At 39.9% G+C, this 22,818-nt stretch overlaps 1 protein-coding gene across 1 annotated transcript in view; it reads right to left on the reverse strand.

Annotated features, from left to right (window-relative positions):
* LOC127451148 (probable helicase with zinc finger domain) overlaps positions 1–22,818 on the reverse strand; it is a 90,943-nt gene that overhangs the window by 53,782 nt on the left and 14,343 nt on the right. The window contains exons 9-17 of the mRNA XM_051715606.1: positions 21,952–22,059; positions 21,318–21,618; positions 20,824–21,091; positions 15,043–15,382; positions 11,422–11,552; positions 9,420–9,599; positions 8,635–8,736; positions 7,298–7,476; positions 4,967–5,085 (exon numbers count right to left, since the gene is read on the reverse strand). Coding sequence (XP_051571566.1) covers positions 4,967–5,085; positions 7,298–7,476; positions 8,635–8,736; positions 9,420–9,599; positions 11,422–11,552; positions 15,043–15,382; positions 20,824–21,091; positions 21,318–21,618; positions 21,952–22,059 — 1,728 coding nt within the window. The remainder of the gene's footprint in view (positions 1–4,966; positions 5,086–7,297; positions 7,477–8,634; positions 8,737–9,419; positions 9,600–11,421; positions 11,553–15,042; positions 15,383–20,823; positions 21,092–21,317; positions 21,619–21,951; positions 22,060–22,818) is intronic.

Here is a 22,818-nt window from a genome sequence, read left to right on the forward strand (position 1 = left end):
CCAGTCATTTAAGCAAGTTATTTTTGATTGTTTTGGAACAGGCACAATGGTGGATGTTTTAAAGCATGTGGGGACTACAGACAAAGAGAGGGAAAGGTTGAAAATGTTCGTAAAAACACCAGCCAGCTGGTTCGCGCACGCTCTGATGACGCGGCCCGGAATGCCGTCTGGGCCCGCGGCTTTGCGGATATTCACCCGTCGGAAGGATCGGGTTACATCCGCTACAGAGACGGAGAGTGAACTAACCTCTGTAGCTTCAGCCGCGAGAGCTCTCTCCGCGAGGGCGGTGTTATTTCCCTCGAAACGAGCATAAAAAGTATTTAGCTCATCCGGTAGAGAGGCAGCGGTGTTCATGGTGGAGTTTTTATTCCCTTTAAAGTCCGTGATGATGTTAATTCCCTGCCACATGCTTCTAGAGTTGGTGGTGTTAAACTGTCCTTCAATCTTGCTCCTGTACTGGCGTTTTGCTGTTTTGATAGTTTTTCGGAGGGCATAACTGGCTTGTTTATGCTTCTCCGCGTTCCCGGAATTAAAAGCAGAGGTCCGCACATTAAGTGCCGCGCGAACATCGCTATTGATCCACGGCTTCTGATTCGGATAGATTCGTACAGTTCTGGTCGGAATCACTTCCTCTACGCACGTTCTGATGAAACACATTACGCTATCAGCGTAAAGCTCGATGTCGTCATCAGAGGCGGACCGGAACATCTCCCAGTCCGTGTGATCAAAACAGTCTTGTAGCATGGAATCTGATTGGTCCGACCAGCACTGGATCGTTCTGAGGGTGGGTGCTTCCTGTTTCAATTTCTGCCTGTAAGCGGGCAGAAGCAGAATGGAAGAGTGGTCCGATTTGCCAAATGGTGGGCGGGGGAGGGATTTGTAGCCATCCCGGAACGGAGAGTAGCACCAGGATTTGTTGATCATAAAACATACACCACCTCCTCTAGTTTTACCTGAGAGGTCTTTCGCTCTGTCCGCTCGGTGCATGGAGAACCCTGCGGGTTCGATGGCTGAGTCTGGAATCTCCGCAGACATCCAAGTTTCCGTAAGGCAGATAATGCAGCAGTCCCTCGTCTCTCGTTGGAAAGAGATCCACGCTTTCAGCTCGCAGAGCTTGTTATCCAGAGACTGAACATTTGCCAGTAGAATAGTGGGTAGCGGGGGTCGATTTGCGCGGCGTCTTACTCTGATAAGAACGCCGGCTCTGTTTCCCCTTTTCCTCCTGCGTTTCCGCGGCCGTGCTGCCCAGACAAAGGGCTCCGCTGGCGTGTTTGTAAACAGCGGGTCGGCATTGAGGAATGTGAAGTCCGGTTTTCGGTGTGAGATCGCTGAACCAATGTCCAAAAGTGTTTGTCTGTCGTAGACAATAAGGCAGACAACATCCAAGACAAAAAACATAAGAATTGTAAACAACACAAACAAAACATTGCTATGTTGTGTCGGAGCTCGCAACGCAGCAGCCATACTCGGCGCCATCTTGAGCAAATGTATGCTTACAGTCAAACCTGACCTGGAGTTACAAAGAGAAGTCATGCCAATCATTTATTTCAAATATTATATATTTTTTTTACTCAAAGTAAATTAATAATAATGTCAAGAAAATGAACAGTAATAAACAGAAATGAACAGCAATAGACTGTAAAAATAAAATGTGTGTATAAAACAGAGAACAAAGCCTGAGTCTTCTGTGTGTGCGTATGTGTGTATGTGTTGTGTTCCACGTTCTGCCATCTGGCTGTGTTAGTCTCACCCATTTTATGTGTGTGTGTGTGTGTGTGTGTGTGTGTGTGTGTATCATGGTCTCTCCCCCCTCCCCCCTTTATGTGTGTGTTCTGCATTGTGGCTGATTTATTAATTTTATAAAAAAAAAAAAAAAAAAAAAAAAAAAACAGCTCTGTTTTTTGTCTTTCCCATTCATTTTAATTTGGTCGGTCAATTTTGACCGTGAACGGTAGAGGTGTTTCTTTTATTTTAATGACCACTTAGAATTCTTGAATCAAGTTTTTTTTATTTTTTTTATTGTTTTTAGATGGCTAGTGGAGGAAAAGTCACCAAGTCTTGTTCTGCTTAGATACAGGAAACCATTTTTATTACATCAGAAAAAGTGATTTCGGTCAAAAAAAGACTAACACTATAGGAAGGCTAAAAGTTTGGTCCTGACTACGTTTGTCCTGATGGAAACCTTTGTAATAATTTATTTTGGAATACTGTTTTGTTTATAGGCTAGTTTTGCAACTCTTCAGAGTTAATCGATGACTATGAACTTTAGATCTCTTATTTGTTCATTTATTTAATCTTGTGGATGTGGTGTGCAACATACTTGACACTTTTGATGCAACGCACCCACTGAACTCTAATTCCTAATTTTGGGGTAGAACAAGTTTAGTTTTTTGTAAAATTCTTAAGATGAGGAGACACAGGTGAGGTGAGATGAATAATTAATGCTGCAGGAAGTGAGTGGGGTTATGAGGTTTCTATCTAAAGGGCATTTAATTAGAGGTCCATTGGTTCCACTCGGGCTACGCTGGTTCTATAAAGACGGGAGTCAGACACTAATGTGACACCGTCTGTAGAGTGAGGCCAGCGCGAGAGACGAGATGTGACAGTGTGGAGAGCCTGTTGCCCTGTTTAGAGAGAATTCTGGGTTGAGCTCAGAGCACCGTCATCAGTGTTGGGTCGACTTCTGATCCAGTGTTAATAAGCAGAAATCTTAAGTGCTCTCTCCTCTAAGTGTTTCATGAAGAAAGAAACTCGAATCTGATGAGGTTTGCAGGAGGAATTTCTTGCTTTAAATGTAATGATTAGCTGAGAACAAACTTTTAAAACATTTGATGAGGAAAACATTTGAGAAAGTGATCATGAAGAAAAATGAAAGCTCCACGAGCGCAAATAAGATTTGAGTGTTTTGGGGAAGATTTTCAGAAAATAATGACTTAAATTCCAGTATAATAGCCAATAAGGCGATCATCATATGGCTTAAGAAAGACTAGCACACACGTCATATGGATTATTCTTATGAAGCCTTATTTTCAATTATACAGAAGAGCAGCTTGCACATTCTGACATCTTATTTTGTGTTTCATGGACAAAAGTCACATTTTGTTGAATAAATTATGTTATGTTATGTGAATCCACTACATGGCACATTATTTCTTGATTTTTTGTCCATTAAAATTTGATTGGATTTTGAAAAGTGGGCTAGGATATTATTGGTAAATATTATTTTTCCTGCCCATGTGACCTTGGTTATGTTATGCATTTATGTATAAATTGTCTTAAAATCTGGTTTAATCTTCATCTAAGTCCATTTTAACTCGCAACACACAAATTATTTTATTGTTCTTGCACATACTGAATACATCATTCAAACAATCACAGTGTAGCTTGGAAAAAGTATGTGAACCCCTAGCCTAATGATGTCAACAAAAGCTAATGAGGAAAAAAAAAAACCTGGCATATAATGAATGAAACGCGATTGGAGGTGCTGGTTAGAGCTACTTTGACTTATAAAAAGCACTCAAACATTGAGTTTATTATTCACAAGAAGCATCTACTGACGTGGCCCAAGCCTCGCAAAAAAAAGAGATCTCAGAAGACCTATGATCAAGAATTGTTGCATTGTAATCCTTTCCAGCTTTATGCAAAGTTTTCTCAAAGAGTTTAGATATTCATCTGCCCACAGTTAGACAAATTGTCTATCAATGGAGATTATTTAGTACTGTGGCTACTCACCCTAGAAGTGGCCGTCCAGCCAAGATGACTCAAAGGGCACATCGCAGAGTGCTCAATGAGGTAAAAAAGAACCCAAGAGACCTAAAGTATATGGAAAAAAAATAAACAGGCATGGTGTCCATGGCAGGACACCATGAAAGAAGCCACTGCTTTCCAACAAAAACAATGCTGCACACCTGAAGTTTGCTAAAGACCACCTTGACATGCCACAACGCTATTGGGAAAATGTTTTGTGGACTGATGAAAGCACTTGTTCTGCTTAGATAAAGCACTACATATGGCATAAAAAGGGCACCACATGCCAACGTGAAAACATCATCCCAACGGTGAAGTACGATGGAGGAAGCATCATGATTTGAGGCTGCTTTGCTGCTTCGGGCCTGGACCGCTTGCCATCATCGAGGGAAAAATGAATTCCCAAGTTTAACAAGATATCCTACAGGATAATGTCAGGGTGGCTGTGCGCCAGCTGAAGCTCAGTAGAAGCTGAGTGATGCAGTAGGACAATGACACTAAACATCAAAGTAAATCCACTACAGGATGGCTTCAAAAAATAAAATCCACCTTTTGGAGTGGCCCATTCAGAGCCCAGATCTTAACCCAATAGAGATGCTGTGGAATGACCTCAAGAGAGCCGTTTACACCAGACATCCTAAGAATATGGCTGAGCTGAAGCAGTTCTGTAAGGAAGAATGGTCCAAATTTCCTTCTGAACATTGTGCAGGTCTAATCTGAAACTACTGGAAATGCTTGGATTTAATTAATGGTTGCTCCTCCTTTGGCAGCAATAACCTCAACCAAGGGTTCACTTTTTCCACAGCACTGTGAATGTTTAATGGGATGTGTTCAATAAAGACATGAAATATCATAAATGTTTGTGTGTTTTTAGCTTAAGCACATTTTACAGACAAGTGTTTGTCTATATTTGTGACTTTGAAGACGAGATCACATTTTATGACCAATTAATGCAGAAAACCAGCTAATTACAAATGGTTCACATACTTTTTTCTTGCCACTGTATATTGATGAAATATTACGAAAAACGCTTTTCTATATAAACAGAAAAACTGTGCACCAATGAATCGTGCACAATAACACCAAGTACATGCATTAAGAGAACACATTTTGGTTTCTTGGTAACTAATTTTTTGAAATCGCATTATTTTTTGGCTTCCTGCTTAAGTGACTCTTTCCTATGTGGCAGTTCTCACTCATGACATCATAATTCATGTACCTGCATGTGATCTCCTGCCAGCACGATGCGAGTGCCCTTAGTGGCCAACGCCAATGGCATGATGGTCTCGCACTCCATGGCTTGAGCGGCCTCGTCCAACAGAATGTGTGTGAAGATCCCTTTACAAACACAAAAAATGAAATATTCATTACATGGAGCTTCACAGGAACAGCCATTAATAATAGATAACACAAACACACCAACCATTAACACAAAAGGGTCAGCCATTAGGTTCTGTAGAGGAGGTTCTGCACACAGTATCAGTCTCTCTCAGAGATGTTGGTTTGGTCTGCACGAGTGTGTGAGTGTGTGTGTGTGTGTGTGTGTGTGTGAGTGTGAGATTGATAGATAACTCATTGATACGTCAATAAAAACAAAAATTTTATTGTATTATATAAATGTCAGCATTGAATTCACTGCTGTTTAAATATCGTTCACCCATAATTCGTTTGCATCTTCACTCAAAAATCTTCATGGAAATCTCTGTTTGCCATTTTACATTTTTGAAAGTGTTTAAAAATATATCTAGGTAAATACTGCTGTTTAATACGGTGCATGTATTGTTATATTGGTGCATATAAATGAATACAAAGAAGAATTAATTTAAACATTTTAATTTAGTGGAAATCATGCCTTGATTATTTTTAAGTAAATTTTTTTTTTGTTCCTTCTTGAATTAAACGTTTTGAATCAAACTGGTATTAATGACTGTTTTGGTTTAAATCACCGTTTCAGAGCGATTACAAACATTAAAAATCGCCAAAGGCTGAAGAATCGAGATTGTTTGTTTTATCTCAGTCCTGCATGTAATCACACCAAAATTGGCCTCCTTTCTCCAAACACACAAACAAACATGACCAAAAGGAATAAAAACACAAAAGGTTTGTGTCAGTGAAGGGAATAAACTCCCAAAAACCCAAAGCACTAAGACAAAAATCAGCAGTAATGACTTTAAATGAAGGGATAAGAACAGGGGAGAGACAAACGAATAGAGACGACAGCACTGGGTGTTAATGATGCTGTGATGTTAATGATGTTAGATGGGCGAGCTGCATCTCTTAGCAACAGATGATCCTGCACACAGACACACTGGAGGAGGAAATTAGCCTCTCCTAATAAACTGCTGCAGATCGCTCCAGCAGGAGGAGTTTAATGCGGCCACTTTCAGCTGTGACTCGCTTCTGTTATGTCTTTGTTTTAATAAGATGCGTGTAGTTATGAAACCAGCTGCAAGTCTTGTCTTTAGCATGCTGACAGCAGGAAGAACAAAAATACAGAGTGAAACAAGGAGAGAAGTCGTGTATAGAGATAGGCCGATAATCGGTTTGACCGATATTTTTTTACCGATATTTACACTTTTTCCAGTTTGTCAACACTGGGTCTACCGAGAGTACGGTCACTGACTCTTGAGTTAATCTTAAGTGAAAAAGTGTAATAATTTAAGACAATATAGATGCCATTTAGGTCATAAACCAATGTGCAATTACATTAATAGGTTGGCCAGGAATCCCACACTTAAACCAACATGTTTCCATGACCTTTGCAGTCATTTGTGACATGGAAAAGGGTTTTAAAATATCATTTCCATTAAGAGTATATACTGTATGTATATTATATATATATACACACACACACACACACACACACACACACACACACACACACACACACACACACACACTCACTGAGCACTTTATTAAGAACATTATGGTCCTAATAAAGTTCCTGTCATGGTCTTCTGCTGTTGTAGCCCATCCGCCTCAAGGTTCAACGTATTGTGCATTCTGAGATGCTGTTCTTCTCACTACAATTGTACAGAGTGGTTATCTGAGTTACCATAGCCTTTCTGTCAGCCCGAACCAGTCTGGCCATTCACTGTTGACCTCTCTCATCAACAAGGCGTTTCTGTCCACAGAACTGTCGCTTACTGGATGTTTTTTGTTTTTGGCACCACTCTAAGTAAACTCTAGAGACTGTTGTGTGTGAAAATCCCAGGAGATCAACAGTTACAGAAATACTCAAACCAGCCCATCTGGCACCAACAAACATTCCACGCTCCAAATCACTGAGATCACATTTTTTCTCCATTCTGATGGTTGATGTGAACATTAACTGAAGCTCCTGACCTGTATGATTTTATACACTGCTGCCACACGATTGGCTGATTAGATAATCGGATGAATAAGTAGATGTACAAGTGTTCCTAATAAAGTGCTCAGTGGATGTATTTATATATACACTATGTGTGTGTGTGTGTGTGTGTGTGTGTGTGTGTGTGATATATATATATATATATATTAGGTTGATTTTATAGGGTGTATGTGTGCTCACCTGGCTCCAGGTCAAGCTGGCAGAGGTACTGAGATGTGCTGAGTGTGACCACAACCACACGGTGGCGCTCCACATCCTGCTGCGTGGGCATCTGGAAGGTGAAATAAGCTCCAGAGATCAGACAGTACTGCTGCACCACCGGATGCACCGTCTTCACCCAGCGGTTTCTGAAATAAACCCTAAACGAACACACAAACACAACAGGAAACAGCATTCAAAATACATTTAAAGTCCGTAATTTGACATATTTCTCAGTGAAACAATATTGATAGGAAAGTTTTTGTTGCCAGCTTATATGGCTATTTTTATGGCGCAATCTAGGTTATTACAGTGGAAAGTAATGTAGGGCAGGAGTTATTTTTAGTACTAAAATGCATTGCAAGACTTGAATTTTTGCTTTGGATATGAATGATACCATGTGTGGCTTGTTGAAGTGAGGTGTGCCATTACTTTTCTAAGCAATCAGATTTAAACCTGCTGGACAATAAAGCAGGCATACAAATACCACAGACTTACATTGAAGCAGAGACCGATCCATATCTAGAATATCTATACTTGGAGGTTAGCTCTTTTGACTTGGGCCCATAAGCAACCACTAAGCAACCACAAAGGGTAGCCTAGCAACTGCATATGTAATTAACTAAATACCTTAGCAACCAAATAATAATGCCCTGGCAACTACCCTCAACAATTTGCAGTGTGAAGCTAGTTTGCATTGTCTTAAGAAAAAGTAAAAATGTGGCTGGTTAATATTTTCTTCTTACCCATGTAGCCTTTGTTATGTCAGGAAAAAAGTTTTGTTTCAGAATAAAAAAAATCATTCAAATAATGTGTACCAATGAATCATGCACAATCAGACCAGGAACATTTAAGAAATGTTGATTTCTGAAGGGCATAGTATGTGGGACAAGACGGATGAGAGACTTACATATGCACTACTGTGCATTTAAAAATAACCTGGATGACTAATAACACTTATAACTAATTTCTTTTTTACAATGTCCGTTTAGAAGGGCTAAAGAAAGACACCTCAATCTATATCCAGTCTATAAGGGATAGTTCATCCAAAAAACTAAATTCTATTATTTACTCACCCTCGTGTTCCAAACCTGGACTTACTTTAGTCCATGGAAGACAAAAGGAAATGTTAGGCAAAGTCTTAGTCACCATTTACTTGCTTTGTATGGAAAAAAGATGCAATGAAAGTGAATGCTGACTGAGGCAGACAGTCCCTAACATGCTACTAAATATCTCCTTTTGTGTTCCACAGAAAAAAGAAAGAACATGAGGGCGAGTAAATAATGACTGAAATGTTATTTTTGGGTGACGTGCGTTACCTAAGAGGTCGTGCGTGTGGATTGCCAGCCTCCACGTATGGATGGAGGTAATCTTTAATGTACAAATCTGCTGCACTGTTTGAATGGGTGCAAATCAGAACCCTGAAACAAAGAAACAAACAGTAATTAAAACAATAATCATAACCACCATCATCATTTGTATTTTAGGTAGGACCAACAACAAGAAAAAGCTCTCTCTCCTTCAATATACGGTAACGTTGCATAAATCTGTATAAAAACTGGTAAATATCTTAACCTTTAAAACTTGAAGTTTTCTGTGTTTTAAATGACTTTTCTGAATGAATACAGGAATGTTCTGAATTTAATACAACACAGAATCTGTAACATGCTGTGGATTACCACAGTAAATCATTTCACCTTCCCCCTTAGATTGTAAAAACTTTTCTAGGAGGTTGAACTTCTAGTTATATGCTCCAAACATAATTCTTGTGGATGGAGTTTTCTTTATGCATACAGCATTCTGCATATAGCCAAGTCACTTCCCTTACTGTTATGCTTGTGTGTATCGAGCAAAATGTTTACCGGCTTTACATGAGTTGAAATAAGGAATATAACTTTGCATAGACAAGGTACAAATACAATCACACTAATCTCATATTAACATATAATAATTAACTCTTGTCTCTATATTTTTGAAACAGTGTGTATTTTAAGCTTTATTATGTTGCAATGTCTTGCCCCATAGACTTCCATTGTAAGTGCATTACTGTAAATACTGCAATTTGTTTTTGTTATACAGCATTGTGAAGTGTGCTCTTGCTCACCGTGAGTCAGGCTGTTTAAGGATGTGTTTGACCGCCTGGGCCAGCGTGAAGGTTTTGCCTGTGCCATAGGGTCCGATGATAAGCACCGGCGGAAGGTTGATGGAGAGGGGGGTGGTGATGGCTAGAACAGCCTCCTTCTGCTTGGCGTTCAGACGGGGATCAAGCTGCTCATCCCACTGCCTGTGGCGCAGAAGAGGAACAACTTTCACACTACAAGCACACAACCATGCTCTCAAACACAGCTGTCACTTACAGTAACAGAGCCATCTGAGAGTGAACTGCTGCTGGAGTGAAGATTATTCACATCATGTGTCATTTCACATTTTAGCTCAATATAAAATGGGGGATTCTTCAATTAAGATCACTTGACAACTTGAAATCTTGAAATATTAAACTTTTTCAAACTAGGTTATCTATAAAGATCTGGTCAAGGCCTTGATCAACTTTCTAGTAAATGTAATGTCTGGTGGTGTGGATTTTTAATATTGTGTGTGTGTGATGGTAAAGACGTGTGATGATGATGACTTGTGATGGTGGTGACAAGTGACATGTGATGGTAATGAAAAGTGATGGTAATGATGGACGATGGGAATGATGAGTGACGGGAATTATGGGAATGACGAGCAATAGGAATTATGGAAATGACGAGCAATAGGAATGATGGGAATGGCAAGCGCTGGGAATGATGGGAATGGCAAGCGCTGGGAATGACGTGCGATGGGAATTATGGGAATAACGTGTGATGGTAAAGACACGCGATGGGAATGCTGTGTGGTGGTAAATACGCATTGTTGGAATGACGGGCAAAGGGAATGATGGAACTGACACACACTGGGAAAGATGTGCGATGGGAATGCCGTCTGGGGATAAAGACGAGTTGTGGGAATGACACGCGATGAGAATGATGTGTTATGAGAATGATGGTAATGAAGCGCGAGGAGGAATGACGAGTGACGGGAATGATGGAAATGACGAGCGATAGGAATGACAAGCACTGGGAATGACGTGCGATCGGAATGATGGGAATAACGTGTGATGGTAAAGACGTGGTCGAAATGACGCGTGATGGGAATGCCCTCTGGTGGTAAAGACGCGTGGTGGGAATGACGCGCGATGGGAATGAACTGCAATGGGAATGACACATGATCGGATTGACATGCAGTGGGAATGATGTGACTAATATGCACTGGGAATGATGCGCGCTGGGAACTGTTAATACTTTCCATGATCAATTGTTTTTTTTGTTTTTTTTTTTACTTTTTTTGAAAAACTCAACTGTTCTCTAAAATGCTTGGTATGATCGTAATGACGTAATGAGTATTGGGGACAGCGCTTCTTTGTTATAAAATCGTGTTTTCAAATCATGTTGGAATTTACTTTTTTTTTTTTTAAGTTCTTAGTGAAAAGCGCAAAGTAGAATTTCTCTGATTTTAGGCTGATTTTCACAAAATCTTTCAAGAAATACATATTTAACCCCAAATCAATACAAAATACATAATGGTCCTAAAAATAGGCTTAATTATCTTTAAGGTTTTTTTGCATTGTGACATTATTTTCAGGAAACTTAAGCACATTTTACCCCCTAATTCTCATTACCTCAATGCATCTGGAAATTTTGCTTTTAATACTTTCAATGTTTACATTACATTAAGGAGTATTATCATAATAACCATCTTTTTTTCACACATTGCGGTTGTGAGTTTTGGGTGTTACAATTTGCACAACTGTCATGAAAATAACATCGCAACATAGAAAATCTTAATGCCCCTAAAAACAAGCTTAATTTTCTATATGCAAAATATACTTTCTTGTTTGTTTCTTATGATTTTGGAAATTGTCTTGACAGGTTTCGTAACAACATTTTTTAAAGATTTATTATAGAGGGGAGGTCGAAACGTCTGAATGGGGGACAAGCACATTATAAATTAAATTCTTGCAAATGTAACATAAATAAGGTAAGAAATGAATTTACTCATTCAGGGTCTTGTGTGTGTGCTGGTACCTGTTGGGACTCCAGGGGATTGTGGGAGTGAGGCCGACATCTGGAAACAGGATGCCGTTATCTCTGATGCGATCCAGAGCATAGTGCATCTCACACAGAGGAAGCCTGTTCAACTGAAACTGCAGCTCCACCTGCATCCAAACACACACTCCTGCTTTTTAAACACACTCTGCACGCTTTACTGTATTTACACACCTTTTACACACTTTGTTTTTACCAATGCCACATGCTCAAGCAAAACTTCAAACTAACCATTAAAACATTTTTTTAAAGGAATAGTTCACATGAAAAAAAAAATTATGTCAAATCTGAATGACTTTTAGGATAACTGATACGATAGCTAAGAATATAGCACACAAGTTGTATGGACTACTTTCAATGATAATTTTTGGTGCATTTTGTGTGTGTGTGTGTGTGTGTGTGTGTGTGTGTGTGTGTGTGTGTGTGTGTGTGTGTGTGTGTGTGTGTGTGAATTTTGTCTTGACAGCACATTCTACAAGACATCGCCTCAGAAAAAAAATTAGTCATACTGGTTTGGAACAATATGAGGGTGAGTAAATGATGGCATGACAGAATTAAAATTTTTGGCCAAATTATTCCTTAAGTAATGAAAAAGGTGCCTTAAACTGTATTTTTGGTCCTATTTGTGGCTATGGGAATGAATCCATTATCCTTCAACCACAGACTTGTTGTTCCAGAACATTACAAGGGTTCTGAAACGTTACAATAACACTGTGTAACAATTTTTTATTTAATTTTTTGGTTCCTGGGTAGTAAGTGTTATTTCCTAATTGCTTATGCCTCAAAAGTATAGAAAATGGCTATTATTCCCCACAAACTTTGCTTTTGTGACCAGGACAGTGATATTTTGAAATGTACCTATTTCCAATGAGAAAACGGGCGAATGTGTGTCTTTTCGTTCACATAAAGTCAGAAAAAAACAACATATGAATCCAAATAAAAATGTATTTATACTAAAGTAATACAAAAATGACTACAAAAGATTTAGAAGTGAGTAGTTTTTCCGATATTTACGATTATACTGTAAATCACTTTCACGAATGAGCCCCCAAATGTAGTCTCCCATCATGTTCTCGTTATACTGTCCTTGGTAGCGGCGTTCAAATTCCAGTATATCCTGATGGAAGTGCTCGCCTTGCTCCTCCAAATACGCTCCCATGTTCTCCTTGAATTTATCAAGATGAGCATCAAGGATATGGACTTTGAGGGATTTCAGAGGTGGAGCTGAGGAAAGAAACCCATACTACCCCAACCAAAGAGACCTCAACAACTCGGCACTGGACTTGGAGACCAAGTCCAATGCCGAGCTTTTGACGTCTAGTCTCAAGCATTGGAACTTGTTGGATGAAAGTGTGCAAGTCGCAGATCAGAGGAAGCGCCACCAAACTTTTTCCAGCTTCTTCACCCGTCAAGATGGGCTCTGCTTCTGCCACAATGTGACCAGTCTGTTCGAGGCAATCGGAATCGCCTGTAACCAGAATGAGTGGCACCTCTTCATTGACAGCTCATCCAGAAGCCTCAAAGCCGTGCTGCTCCATAATGGTAACAAGTACCCATCTCTTCCCCTGGCTCACTCGTTGCACCTCAAAGAGGATTACAACAGCATCAAGACCTTGCTGGACGCCTTGAAGTATGATGAGTATGACTGGGAGGTCATAGGAGACTTCAAAATGGTGGCATTCCTGATTGGTCTCCAAGGCGGTTTTACCAAGTTTCCCTGCTATCTTTGCCTTTGGGACAGCAGGGACACCAAGGCACACTACCACAAGTGGGACTGGCCACAGCGGACAGAGTTCTCTGTGGGGATGAACAACGTCAAGTGGGAGCCACTGGTGGACCCCCGGAAGGTGCTGATGCCACCACTGCACATCAACTTGGGCCTTATGAAACAATTTGTCAGAGCTCTTGATAAGGAGTCGGCAGCCTTCAAGTACCTTCAAGACTTCTTCCCTAAGCTGTCTGAGGCTAAGGTCAAAGCCGGTGTCTTCGTCAGACCACAGATAAAGAAGATCCTGGAGGGCAATGAATACCCAAAGAAGCTCACTAGTAAGGAGAAAGCAGCTTGAAACAGCTTTGTCGCAGTGGTTCGGGGCTTCCTCGGCAATCACAAGGCCGAAAACTATGTAGAGCTGGTTGAGGCACAATGGGCTGTAGGATGTCCCTCAAAGTCCATATCCTTGATGCTCATCTTGATAAAAGGAGAACATGGGAGCATACTCGGAGGAGCAAGGTGAGGGCTTCCATCAGGATATACTGGACTTTGAACGCCGCTATCAAGGGGAGTATAACGAGAACATGATGGGAGACTACATTTGGGGGCTGATTCGTGAAAGTGATTTACAGTATAATCGTAAATCTCGAAAAACTACTCACTTCTAAATCTTTTGTAGTCATTTTTGTATTACTTTAGTATAAATACATGTTAATTTGGATTCATATGTTGTTTTTTTCTGACTTTATGTGAACGAAGACACAAATTCGCCATTTTCTCATTGGAAATAGGTACATTTCAAAATATCACTGTCCTGGTCACAAAAGCAAAGTTTGTGGGGAATAATAGCCATTTTCTATACTTTTGAGGCATAAGCAATCAGGAAATAACACTTACTACCAATGATAAGCAAATTATTGAAACCCCTTAGCCCACATAGGAATTCCACAAGACTAAAGGATTCAAACTATTTAAATACATACAGTGAGTGCGTGAGTGCGTGTGTGCATGTGTGTATGAGACACTGGAGGGCACAGTGATAAATAGGATCTGTTCAGCTGAGTAAAAAGGGTAATTTAGGCCAAATCCTGCTTTTTATAGGGCAGCCAGACCCTGGGGTTTCTACCATTGCAATTAAATTTTACTACGGTATGTGTACACTGCTTAATCAAATTCCCTTTCATATCTCTGACACATCTCTCCGTGACAAGACAACAGAGCCCTGTTTGCAACGGAAAACACATCATTATTTACATAAATTACAATGAACAATTACTATTTCCAATAGTACTATTTTTACTTAGCATACGGGTGGTTGGTTCCAAAAAGTTGTTCCAAATCCGTATGCTTCCGAGGAAGGACAAATATCATGTGGAGACATATAGAAATACATTTGCAGCACTTTTACATGTAATGAAAGTGGATGGGGACTGAGGTCACTGAGTTCCAAAAAGGTCCTATGCATGCATCAAAAAATGGTATATAGTGCATGAGTCATATGGACTAAGTCTTCTGAAGTCATACGATAGCTTTGTGTGAGAAATTTAAGTAGTTGTTCACTGAAAATCTCAAAATTCATTTGCACTTTATTCAAACTAGCATGTGACATTCGGTTACAACACGAGAACCAATGGCGTTTTGAGTCAATGAATTAAAATGCTGTGCAACATGTCTTGATTTATATTTGACAAACGTCAACTGCTTTTTATGGTGCTTTTATGTCATTTTTGGAGCTCTACATCCACAGTCCCCATTGACATCAATGTGTGAAAACAACATAACTTGGACAATCTGCCATTTCATTTTGCGTTCCATGGAAGAAAGAAAATCATACAGGTTTGGAATGGCATGAAGGTTACATTTTTTTATTACTCAATGTCATATTATACCTGTAGTTCCTGATCGGCCACAAGACCAAGCTCATCACAGCAGTCTTTACAGATCCGCAGAAAGATGTAGTCCTTGGTCTTTTCCTCTATAAGGGCCTCATACACGCGCTCCTTGGCTCCGGCTGGCTGGTTCTGACTTGTCCGCTCTTTAAAGACAGGCAACAGCAGAACAGAGTTGACCTTTGTCATGACCAGTCGCCCAGCTAGTGTGTCTTCAGACAGCGTCTCTGTCAGTTTAAAGCGTGCAAACAGCTGTCCATTCTGAGCGTACTTGGCCCCACCAGAAATGCCAGTTAACATAAAGCTCGTCACCAGCTGCAGTTTAACCTTGATGTTGAACCTGTGAGGAAAAAGATGAAAAGGGGTGTTATTTGGGATTTTATATATGGCTGAACTCTTTTCCATAAAGGCCAAAACAGTTGCACAAGAACCAACGTACCACCCTCTAAATAATAATACAGTGCTCTTTACTTACACAATATAGCACAAACTCTCATACCGTATTAACTCATTATAGGATGTAGAGTATGTGCTGTTTTGACTCATAGGATGTAGAGTGCTTTCTGAAAGTATTGCCCTCTATTGTTGATGTATTAGTTGAAATAGCATCACAATACCTAAAAATAACTGACGTAAAAATCCTGTTGTCTCAATATGTATAAATAACTGAACTATTTCACTTCTATCTTCATCAAACTCATCCCAAAAAACAGCATTCACTTGCTTTTTCACAAAGATCACCAATGACCTCTAGTGGAAAGGAATAGGAATTATCATTGAATCCCATCAAAATGTATTTTAGAACTCTTGTAAAGAGAAATATATTGTTTGATGCTGCTAGCTGATTTTTTGGTAACAAGTCAAGTCACATGGTGTGTCTAGAGTGCAACAGTGCCTGTCCACTTTTTTCAGCAGTCTTGGTTCTGGAAGTATTTTTCCCACTCATCTTTGCCTTAGGGAGTTGACATCCAAGCTTTTTTCACACGGTTTGCTTGCCACAATTATATGATTGGAGGATCTTTATCAGTGGATTTTGTGGTGAATAACTACATCACTTATGATCCTTCATTTAAAAAAATAAAATATATATAGCTGCGGTTCTCTTGGTTGGTTGTGCATCTTTTTCTTCCACACTTTTTCCTTCCACTCAACTTTCTGTTAACATGCTTGGATACAGCACTCTGTGAACAGCCAGCTTCTTTGGCAATGAATGTTTGTGGCTTACCCTCCTTGTGAAGGGTGTCAGTGATTGTCTTCTGGACAACTGACAGATCAGCAGTCTTCCCCATGATTGTGTAGCCTAGTGAACCAAACTGAGAGACCATTTTGAAGGCTCAGGAAACCTTTGCAGGTGTTTTGAGTTGATTAGCTGATTGGCATGTCACCATATTCTAATTTTTTGAGATAGTGAATTGGTGGGTTTTTGTTAAATGTGAGCCAAAATCATCACAATTAAAAGAACCAAAGACTTAAACTACTTCAGTCTGTGTGCATTGAATTTATTTAATACACGAGTTTCACAATTTGAGTTGAATTACTGAAATAAATGAACTTTTCCACAACATTCTAATTTATTGAGATGCACCTGTATATATATATATATATATAAGTTGAAATAACACGGACTAATGGTTTCAGCAGAAGCATATACCATCGATTAGCAACCTCGGAGCTCACGGTTCATACACTATATTGCCAAAAGTATTCGCTCATCTGCCTTTAGACGCATATGAACTTAATTGACATCCCATTCTTAATCCATAGGGTTTAATATGCCGTCGGCCCACCCTTTGCAGCTATAACAGCTTCAACTCTTCTGGGAAGGCTTTCCACAAGGTTTAGGAGTGTGTTTATGGGAATTTTTGACCATTCTTCCAGAAGCGCATTTGTGAGGTCAGACACTGATGTTGGACGAGAAGGCCTGGCTCGCAGTCTTCGCTCTAATTCATCCCAAAGGTGCTCTATCGGGTTGAGGTCAGGACTCTGTGCAGGCCAGTCGCTCATCCATGTCTTTATGGACCTTGCTTTGTGCACTGGTGCGCAGTCATGTTGGAACAGGAAGGGGCCATCCCCAAACTGTTCCCACAAAGTTGGGAGCATGGAATTGTCCAAAATCTCTTGGTATGCTGAAGCATTCAGAGTTCCTTTCACTGGAACTAAGGGGCCAAGCCCAGCTCCTGCAAAACAACCCCACACCATAATCCCCCCTCCACCAAACTTCACAGTTGGCACAATGCAGTCAGACAAGTACCGTTCTCCTGGCAACCGCCAAACCCAGACTCGTCCATCAGATTGCCAGATGGAGAAGCGTGATTCGTCACTCCAGAGAACGCTTCTCCACTGCTCTAGAGTCCAGTGGTGGCGTGCTTTACACCACTGCATCCGACGCTTTGCATTGCACTTGGTGATGTATGGCTTGGATGCAGCAGCTCGGCCATGGAAACCCATTCCATGAAGCTCTCTATGCACTGTTCTTGAGCTAATCTGAAGGCCACATGAACTTTGGAGGTCTGTAGCGATTGACTCTGCAGAAAGTTGGCGACCTCTGCGCACTATGCGCCTCAGCATCCGCTGACCCCGCTCTGTCATTTTACGTGGCCTACCACTTCGTGGCTGAGTTGCTGTCATTCCCAATCGCTTCCACTTTGTTATAATACCACTGACAGTTGACTGTGGAATATTTAGTAGCGAGGAAATTTCACGACTGGACTTGTTGCACAGGTGGCATCCTATCACAGTACCACGCTGGAATTCACTGAGCTCCTGAGAGCGGCCCATTCTTTCACAAATGTTTGTAGAAGCAGTCTGCATGCCTAGGTGCTTCATTTTATACACCTGTGGCCATGGAAGTGATTGGAACACCTGAATTCAATTATTTGGATGGGTGAGCGAATACTTTTGGCAATATAGTGTATGTCTGTCTTTAAAAGGTATATAAGTTATTAAAAATCAGTTCACCAATGGAAAGAACGATTAGGATTTTTACTTCAGGAACAAGAATGTTGTTCAGTATTGTTATTTTGAGGTACTTTTCTTGTTTAAAAAAAAAAAACCTCCACACTAATACGTTTTTGTTTGAAAACACACCTTTTTCTCTACGTTTTGGCCTTCCGTCCACACTGAGACAGAGTTTTTGTCTAGCAAAAACAGAGTTTTACGAAAAAGCTCTCCCAAGTGGATACATTTGAAAACACTGTCTTCACATTGTAGTGTGGACAGGGAAAACAGAGATATTTGAAAACAATGACATATCTGTTGTCATGACGCAGTGAGATCCATTTAACCCAAAACAATCAAGATGTTTGTTCGAGCAACTTTTGGAAAACATTTGAAAATGGCAGTGTGGACGAAAGGGGTTTGAAAACACTGTTTGCAAATATATCTGGATTCATGTGGACAAAGCCTTCTATGCTGACTTTTATTTTTACACAAGAGATGGATATGTCTATTACCAAATTCAAAAGTAAAACAAAAAATAATAAAAAAAAGTTCGTGTTAAAAAGAGTGCCTAATAACTCCAGAAGTATTGAAGATATCGTAATATCCTTGAAAAGTCTGGTTGAGAACAAACTTATTCTTTTGGCATCTCAATCAATATTACAGTTTTGTTGCTTTTAGTCCATACCTATTAGATTTAAGATAATAGTTTTTTTTTGTTTTTTTTATCAAATTAGTTTTCAGAAAGTATTTAAAGGGATCATGACCATCAAATAAGAGGTCATTGTACTATAAAAACATACTGTACGTTTCAGAACTCAAAACTTCCTCCTTAATAGAAAAAGAGCATTTATTTTTGTGGAACTTGTGACGTCACAAGGACTAAAGACATCTGCATATGACTGCCTCTTCAGCAAGACATCGATGCCTATTTTTCATCACAGCACCCTTGGTCCCACCCATTGGTGCTCAGTCAGTCACACAGGTGAAGAGGAGAGAGATGGGCCTGTCATGGAAGATTCATCCAAAGTGGACTTACACAGGACACTTTCATGTGCCTGTCTGGATTTAAATGTTTTTCTACATAAACGTGCACTAGATGAACAGCTTTGACCATTATCATACATCTCGTACTGCTTTTAAAAGATGCAATGTCAAGTTATAACTCTAAAAAGGATCACCCAATGCATTTCATTCAGCTACCCTGTCTTGCTGTTGTGCTGTTTTGAAGGCACCCTGGACCGTTTTTACACCCATTTGTGCTATTTTTAATTGTTGGTCTTTTGTAATCATGGACACCTTTGATCATTTTGATGCATTTCCAGTGATGTGCACCGTGTTTTAAGAGCGGTACAAGCGCAACTTCTGCTGCTGTCACTGACTGGGAGAAACACATGTCATTCTCTGTGTAAACAAACACGGAAGATGTGAGATGTGAAGACCAGCGTCACTGCTTCGGCCTGTTGAAGCAGGCTGATGCACCCAACATCACCGTGTATTGTATTATGTTTGTGTATTTCAGTGTTGATTGCTTCAGGAACAGTCACAATATGATTCAAGCTTTGCAAAGGAACTGTTTTTGAAGGATGGGGCAGTTAAAATTGGGCTACTGGATGAAAAACTGTAAGTAATCAATTTCATTCATGAATATTTCATATGTCATGACTGTTTGATAGTTTATGCTAAGCTTGAGTGAACAGTTTGATACATTCAGATTAAATGTGTTGGGTGCACATTATGTGTTAACCCTGAAATTTAGTTTTATAATGTTGTGTGGAGTTTGTTCATTTTCTTCGGATTGTGTTTCAAAAATGGCTGTATTGGAAGGTACAAGGAGGAGGGTGTGGCCGGGCCGTGAGGATGCACGCCCGGCGCCGAGTTGCCTAATCAGCGGAAGGGAGATAAGGGAAGAGCCAGGGACACCAGAGAATTAGAGAGATGCACGCGGTTGCTCTGTGTGTGTGTGTTCGTCGATGTGTCATTATGTTTTTAGATCAGCTTTTGTGTTAATTAAAGTCTTGTTGTTTGTTACTCCTTTCCCGAACTCTTACAGAAGGACTGCACAAAGTTGGCTAATCACAATTGTGGTTGTGTCTTAAAGGGCCAGACAGCTTAAAACCAAGCATTTCAGGCAGAGAGCCAGAGAGGAAAATTATTATATATGACTAAATGATGACTGTTTGGTGCAAAAAAACTTTACTGACATTATAAGTGGACCTCAGGGAAGATAATAAAATGATAAAAAATTCGGACCAACTTTATATTAGGTGGCCTTAACTAATATGTACTTAACTATTTGATACAATGTACTTATTATGTACATACATGTTGTTGCATTGCAATTATATTTAAAGTACTTGCATTTAATTACATTTGTAGCAACACTTTTAACTTTACCCCTAACCCAACCCTTACCCCAAAACTTTACCCCTAACCCAACCCTTACACCAAAACTTTACCTCTAACCCAACCCTTACCCCAAAACTTTAGCCCTAACCCAACCCTTACCCCAAAACTTTAGCCCTAACCCAACCCTTACCCCAAAACATAACCCCTAACACAACCCTTTTCCCAAAACATAACTCTAACCCCTAATCCTAATCCTACCCGTACCTCAACCTCAATAACAGAAAATGTGGGAATTTTGCAGAACAACATGTATTTCCACAGTAAATACCTAGTCTTGTATGTATTTAATGTTAGTACATAGTAGTTAAGGCCACCTAATATAAAGTGTGACCACAAATTCCAATAAGAATCACTTAAAAAGTGGCCAGAAGAAGCTACAAAGTATACCAGACATTATGCCGATATTCAAAAATCTTGCTTTGTGAGACTACTTACTTGCTGACTTCTTTGTACTGAGCGATCTCCTCTATGTAGAGCAGGTCGTGGAGTCGGGACAGGTAATTGTCTCTGGTGAGGGTTTTGTCCAGGACTGACTGTGTGAAGAGCTGGTCAGCAGAGAGAGGGATCTGATAACGGGTCAGTAGACTGCGCTCCAGCTCCATGTTCTCATTAGGAACAAACTCAACAATGGTTTTACAGGACGAGTCCCAGCGCTTTGCTGTCATCAAGAGCTGCTGCCGCGCCTGCATCAGATGCTCCAGATCTGTAGGATCATGGGTATAGAATAAACATTAAACAATGATTTAGAGCCCATGCTATTGTTTTAATTACAAACTGATATACTGTATATGCAGTAAGGAGCTCTTGGAAGAATAAAATTTCAGATCCAAATAAGAACATTTCAAAGGAATAAAAACTCTCTAGACAGAGAAAAAAAGGTGAACTATCACTTTAACAAGTAAGCTTGAAGCTTTTTCACACTGTCTTACCTTCAATGGATGCGGCGTCCACCATCACTCGCTGCATGAGCACGGGCTCAGACCCAAAATCAAAGACCACGGTCTGCCGAAATGTTCCGAAGATCTCTGTATTGAAGGAGATGACCACAGTGTAAATGCAGTGGTCCATACCGTTCTGCTCCAGACTGGCTCCGCTCCACTCCTGGCAGGCCCTTTCAGACACCTCCTGAGGCAACTGGGTGGATGCATCTCCAGCGGAGACCGCCATGATGGAGAAGTGTGGCCGGTTTGCATCGTAAAGCAGAGCGATGCGGTGTAGCGTGCGAACTGGCTGTATGCGACAAAACAAATTTGTGGAACAACATGGGCTTATGAATTGTTCACAGACCAGGAATGTGTATTACAAAAGTAAACAAGAGTTCATTTTGATTTCATATTCTTTTCTTAAAGAAAATATTTTATAAAAAGGTAATCTATTATCCAACATTAGTATTGCCACAAGGCTTAGATTTAATGCCTCAAGAACCAGTACTAACAGTATCAGATTTGAATGCCAATTCAAAGCCTTTTCCTCATGAAATTTGATCAGTTAAGCAAACAAATTACTATCTATAATCTGTGGCTTGAAAAAAAAAAAAAAAAGAGATTGTGAGGTTGTCCAAACCTTGCAGAAGAGCCTGAATGTCCAGGAGTGAAATGATTTCTTGGTGTTGACGGTAATTGAGAGATCTGAGCTGTGTTCCACAGTAACTCCATCCACATAGTCATTCATCTGCACGACACCACAAACCAGCAAAATCAATACAAGAACAGGAACGCATGACAAATCTACTAGCTAACTGTTGCTGACTGTCTAGACTGTACAGTGTGAGCCATTGCTTATTGTTTCAGTAAAAATACACTCCATCTGTCATATTGATTATGTTGAGGTTTGACATTGGATACAATAATGATGCAAAAACACTGAAAGAAAGCATAGTTATCGGTAGGCCGGCACGGAATGTAAAGAACTGCATGCAAAGCTCCGCAGAATCCCACAGAAAGCGCCACGGAATACCGCGCAAAGCTCCGCGGAATTCCGCGCAAAGCTCCGCGGAAAGCTCAAATGAATACTAATAGTTAAAATTTCAGTTTATCCAATAGGATTTTAATATATTCTTAGTAAATACTTATCTGATTCCATTAGGACATATTAACATTAAATGCCAAATTCATCTTTGCTAATCAAAGTTAAACCGAGAGATGAAAACTTAATTGAAAACTATTGTTGGAAAATTAAACTATTAAAACAACTATGCATTAACAGAATGTTCTTCACTGACAATAACACTGACCATCTCAGACTGAAATAAAGACAAATGCTGATGTAAAACAATGACAATAACTGAAAAGAACTGTTTGAAAGAACTGATTTGCCAGGATTGTGTTTCATTTGCATTATTAATATAACAAAATAACAATGTTTAATTTTCAAAATCACAGACATGTCTGTTGAGAGCATGAATGCAAGAGCCAATAAGAGGCGTTAGTT

The sequence above is a fragment of the Myxocyprinus asiaticus genome, chromosome 14 (assembly GCF_019703515.2).
Source record: "Myxocyprinus asiaticus isolate MX2 ecotype Aquarium Trade chromosome 14, UBuf_Myxa_2, whole genome shotgun sequence".
NCBI lineage: Eukaryota > Metazoa > Chordata > Actinopteri > Cypriniformes > Catostomidae > Myxocyprinus > Myxocyprinus asiaticus.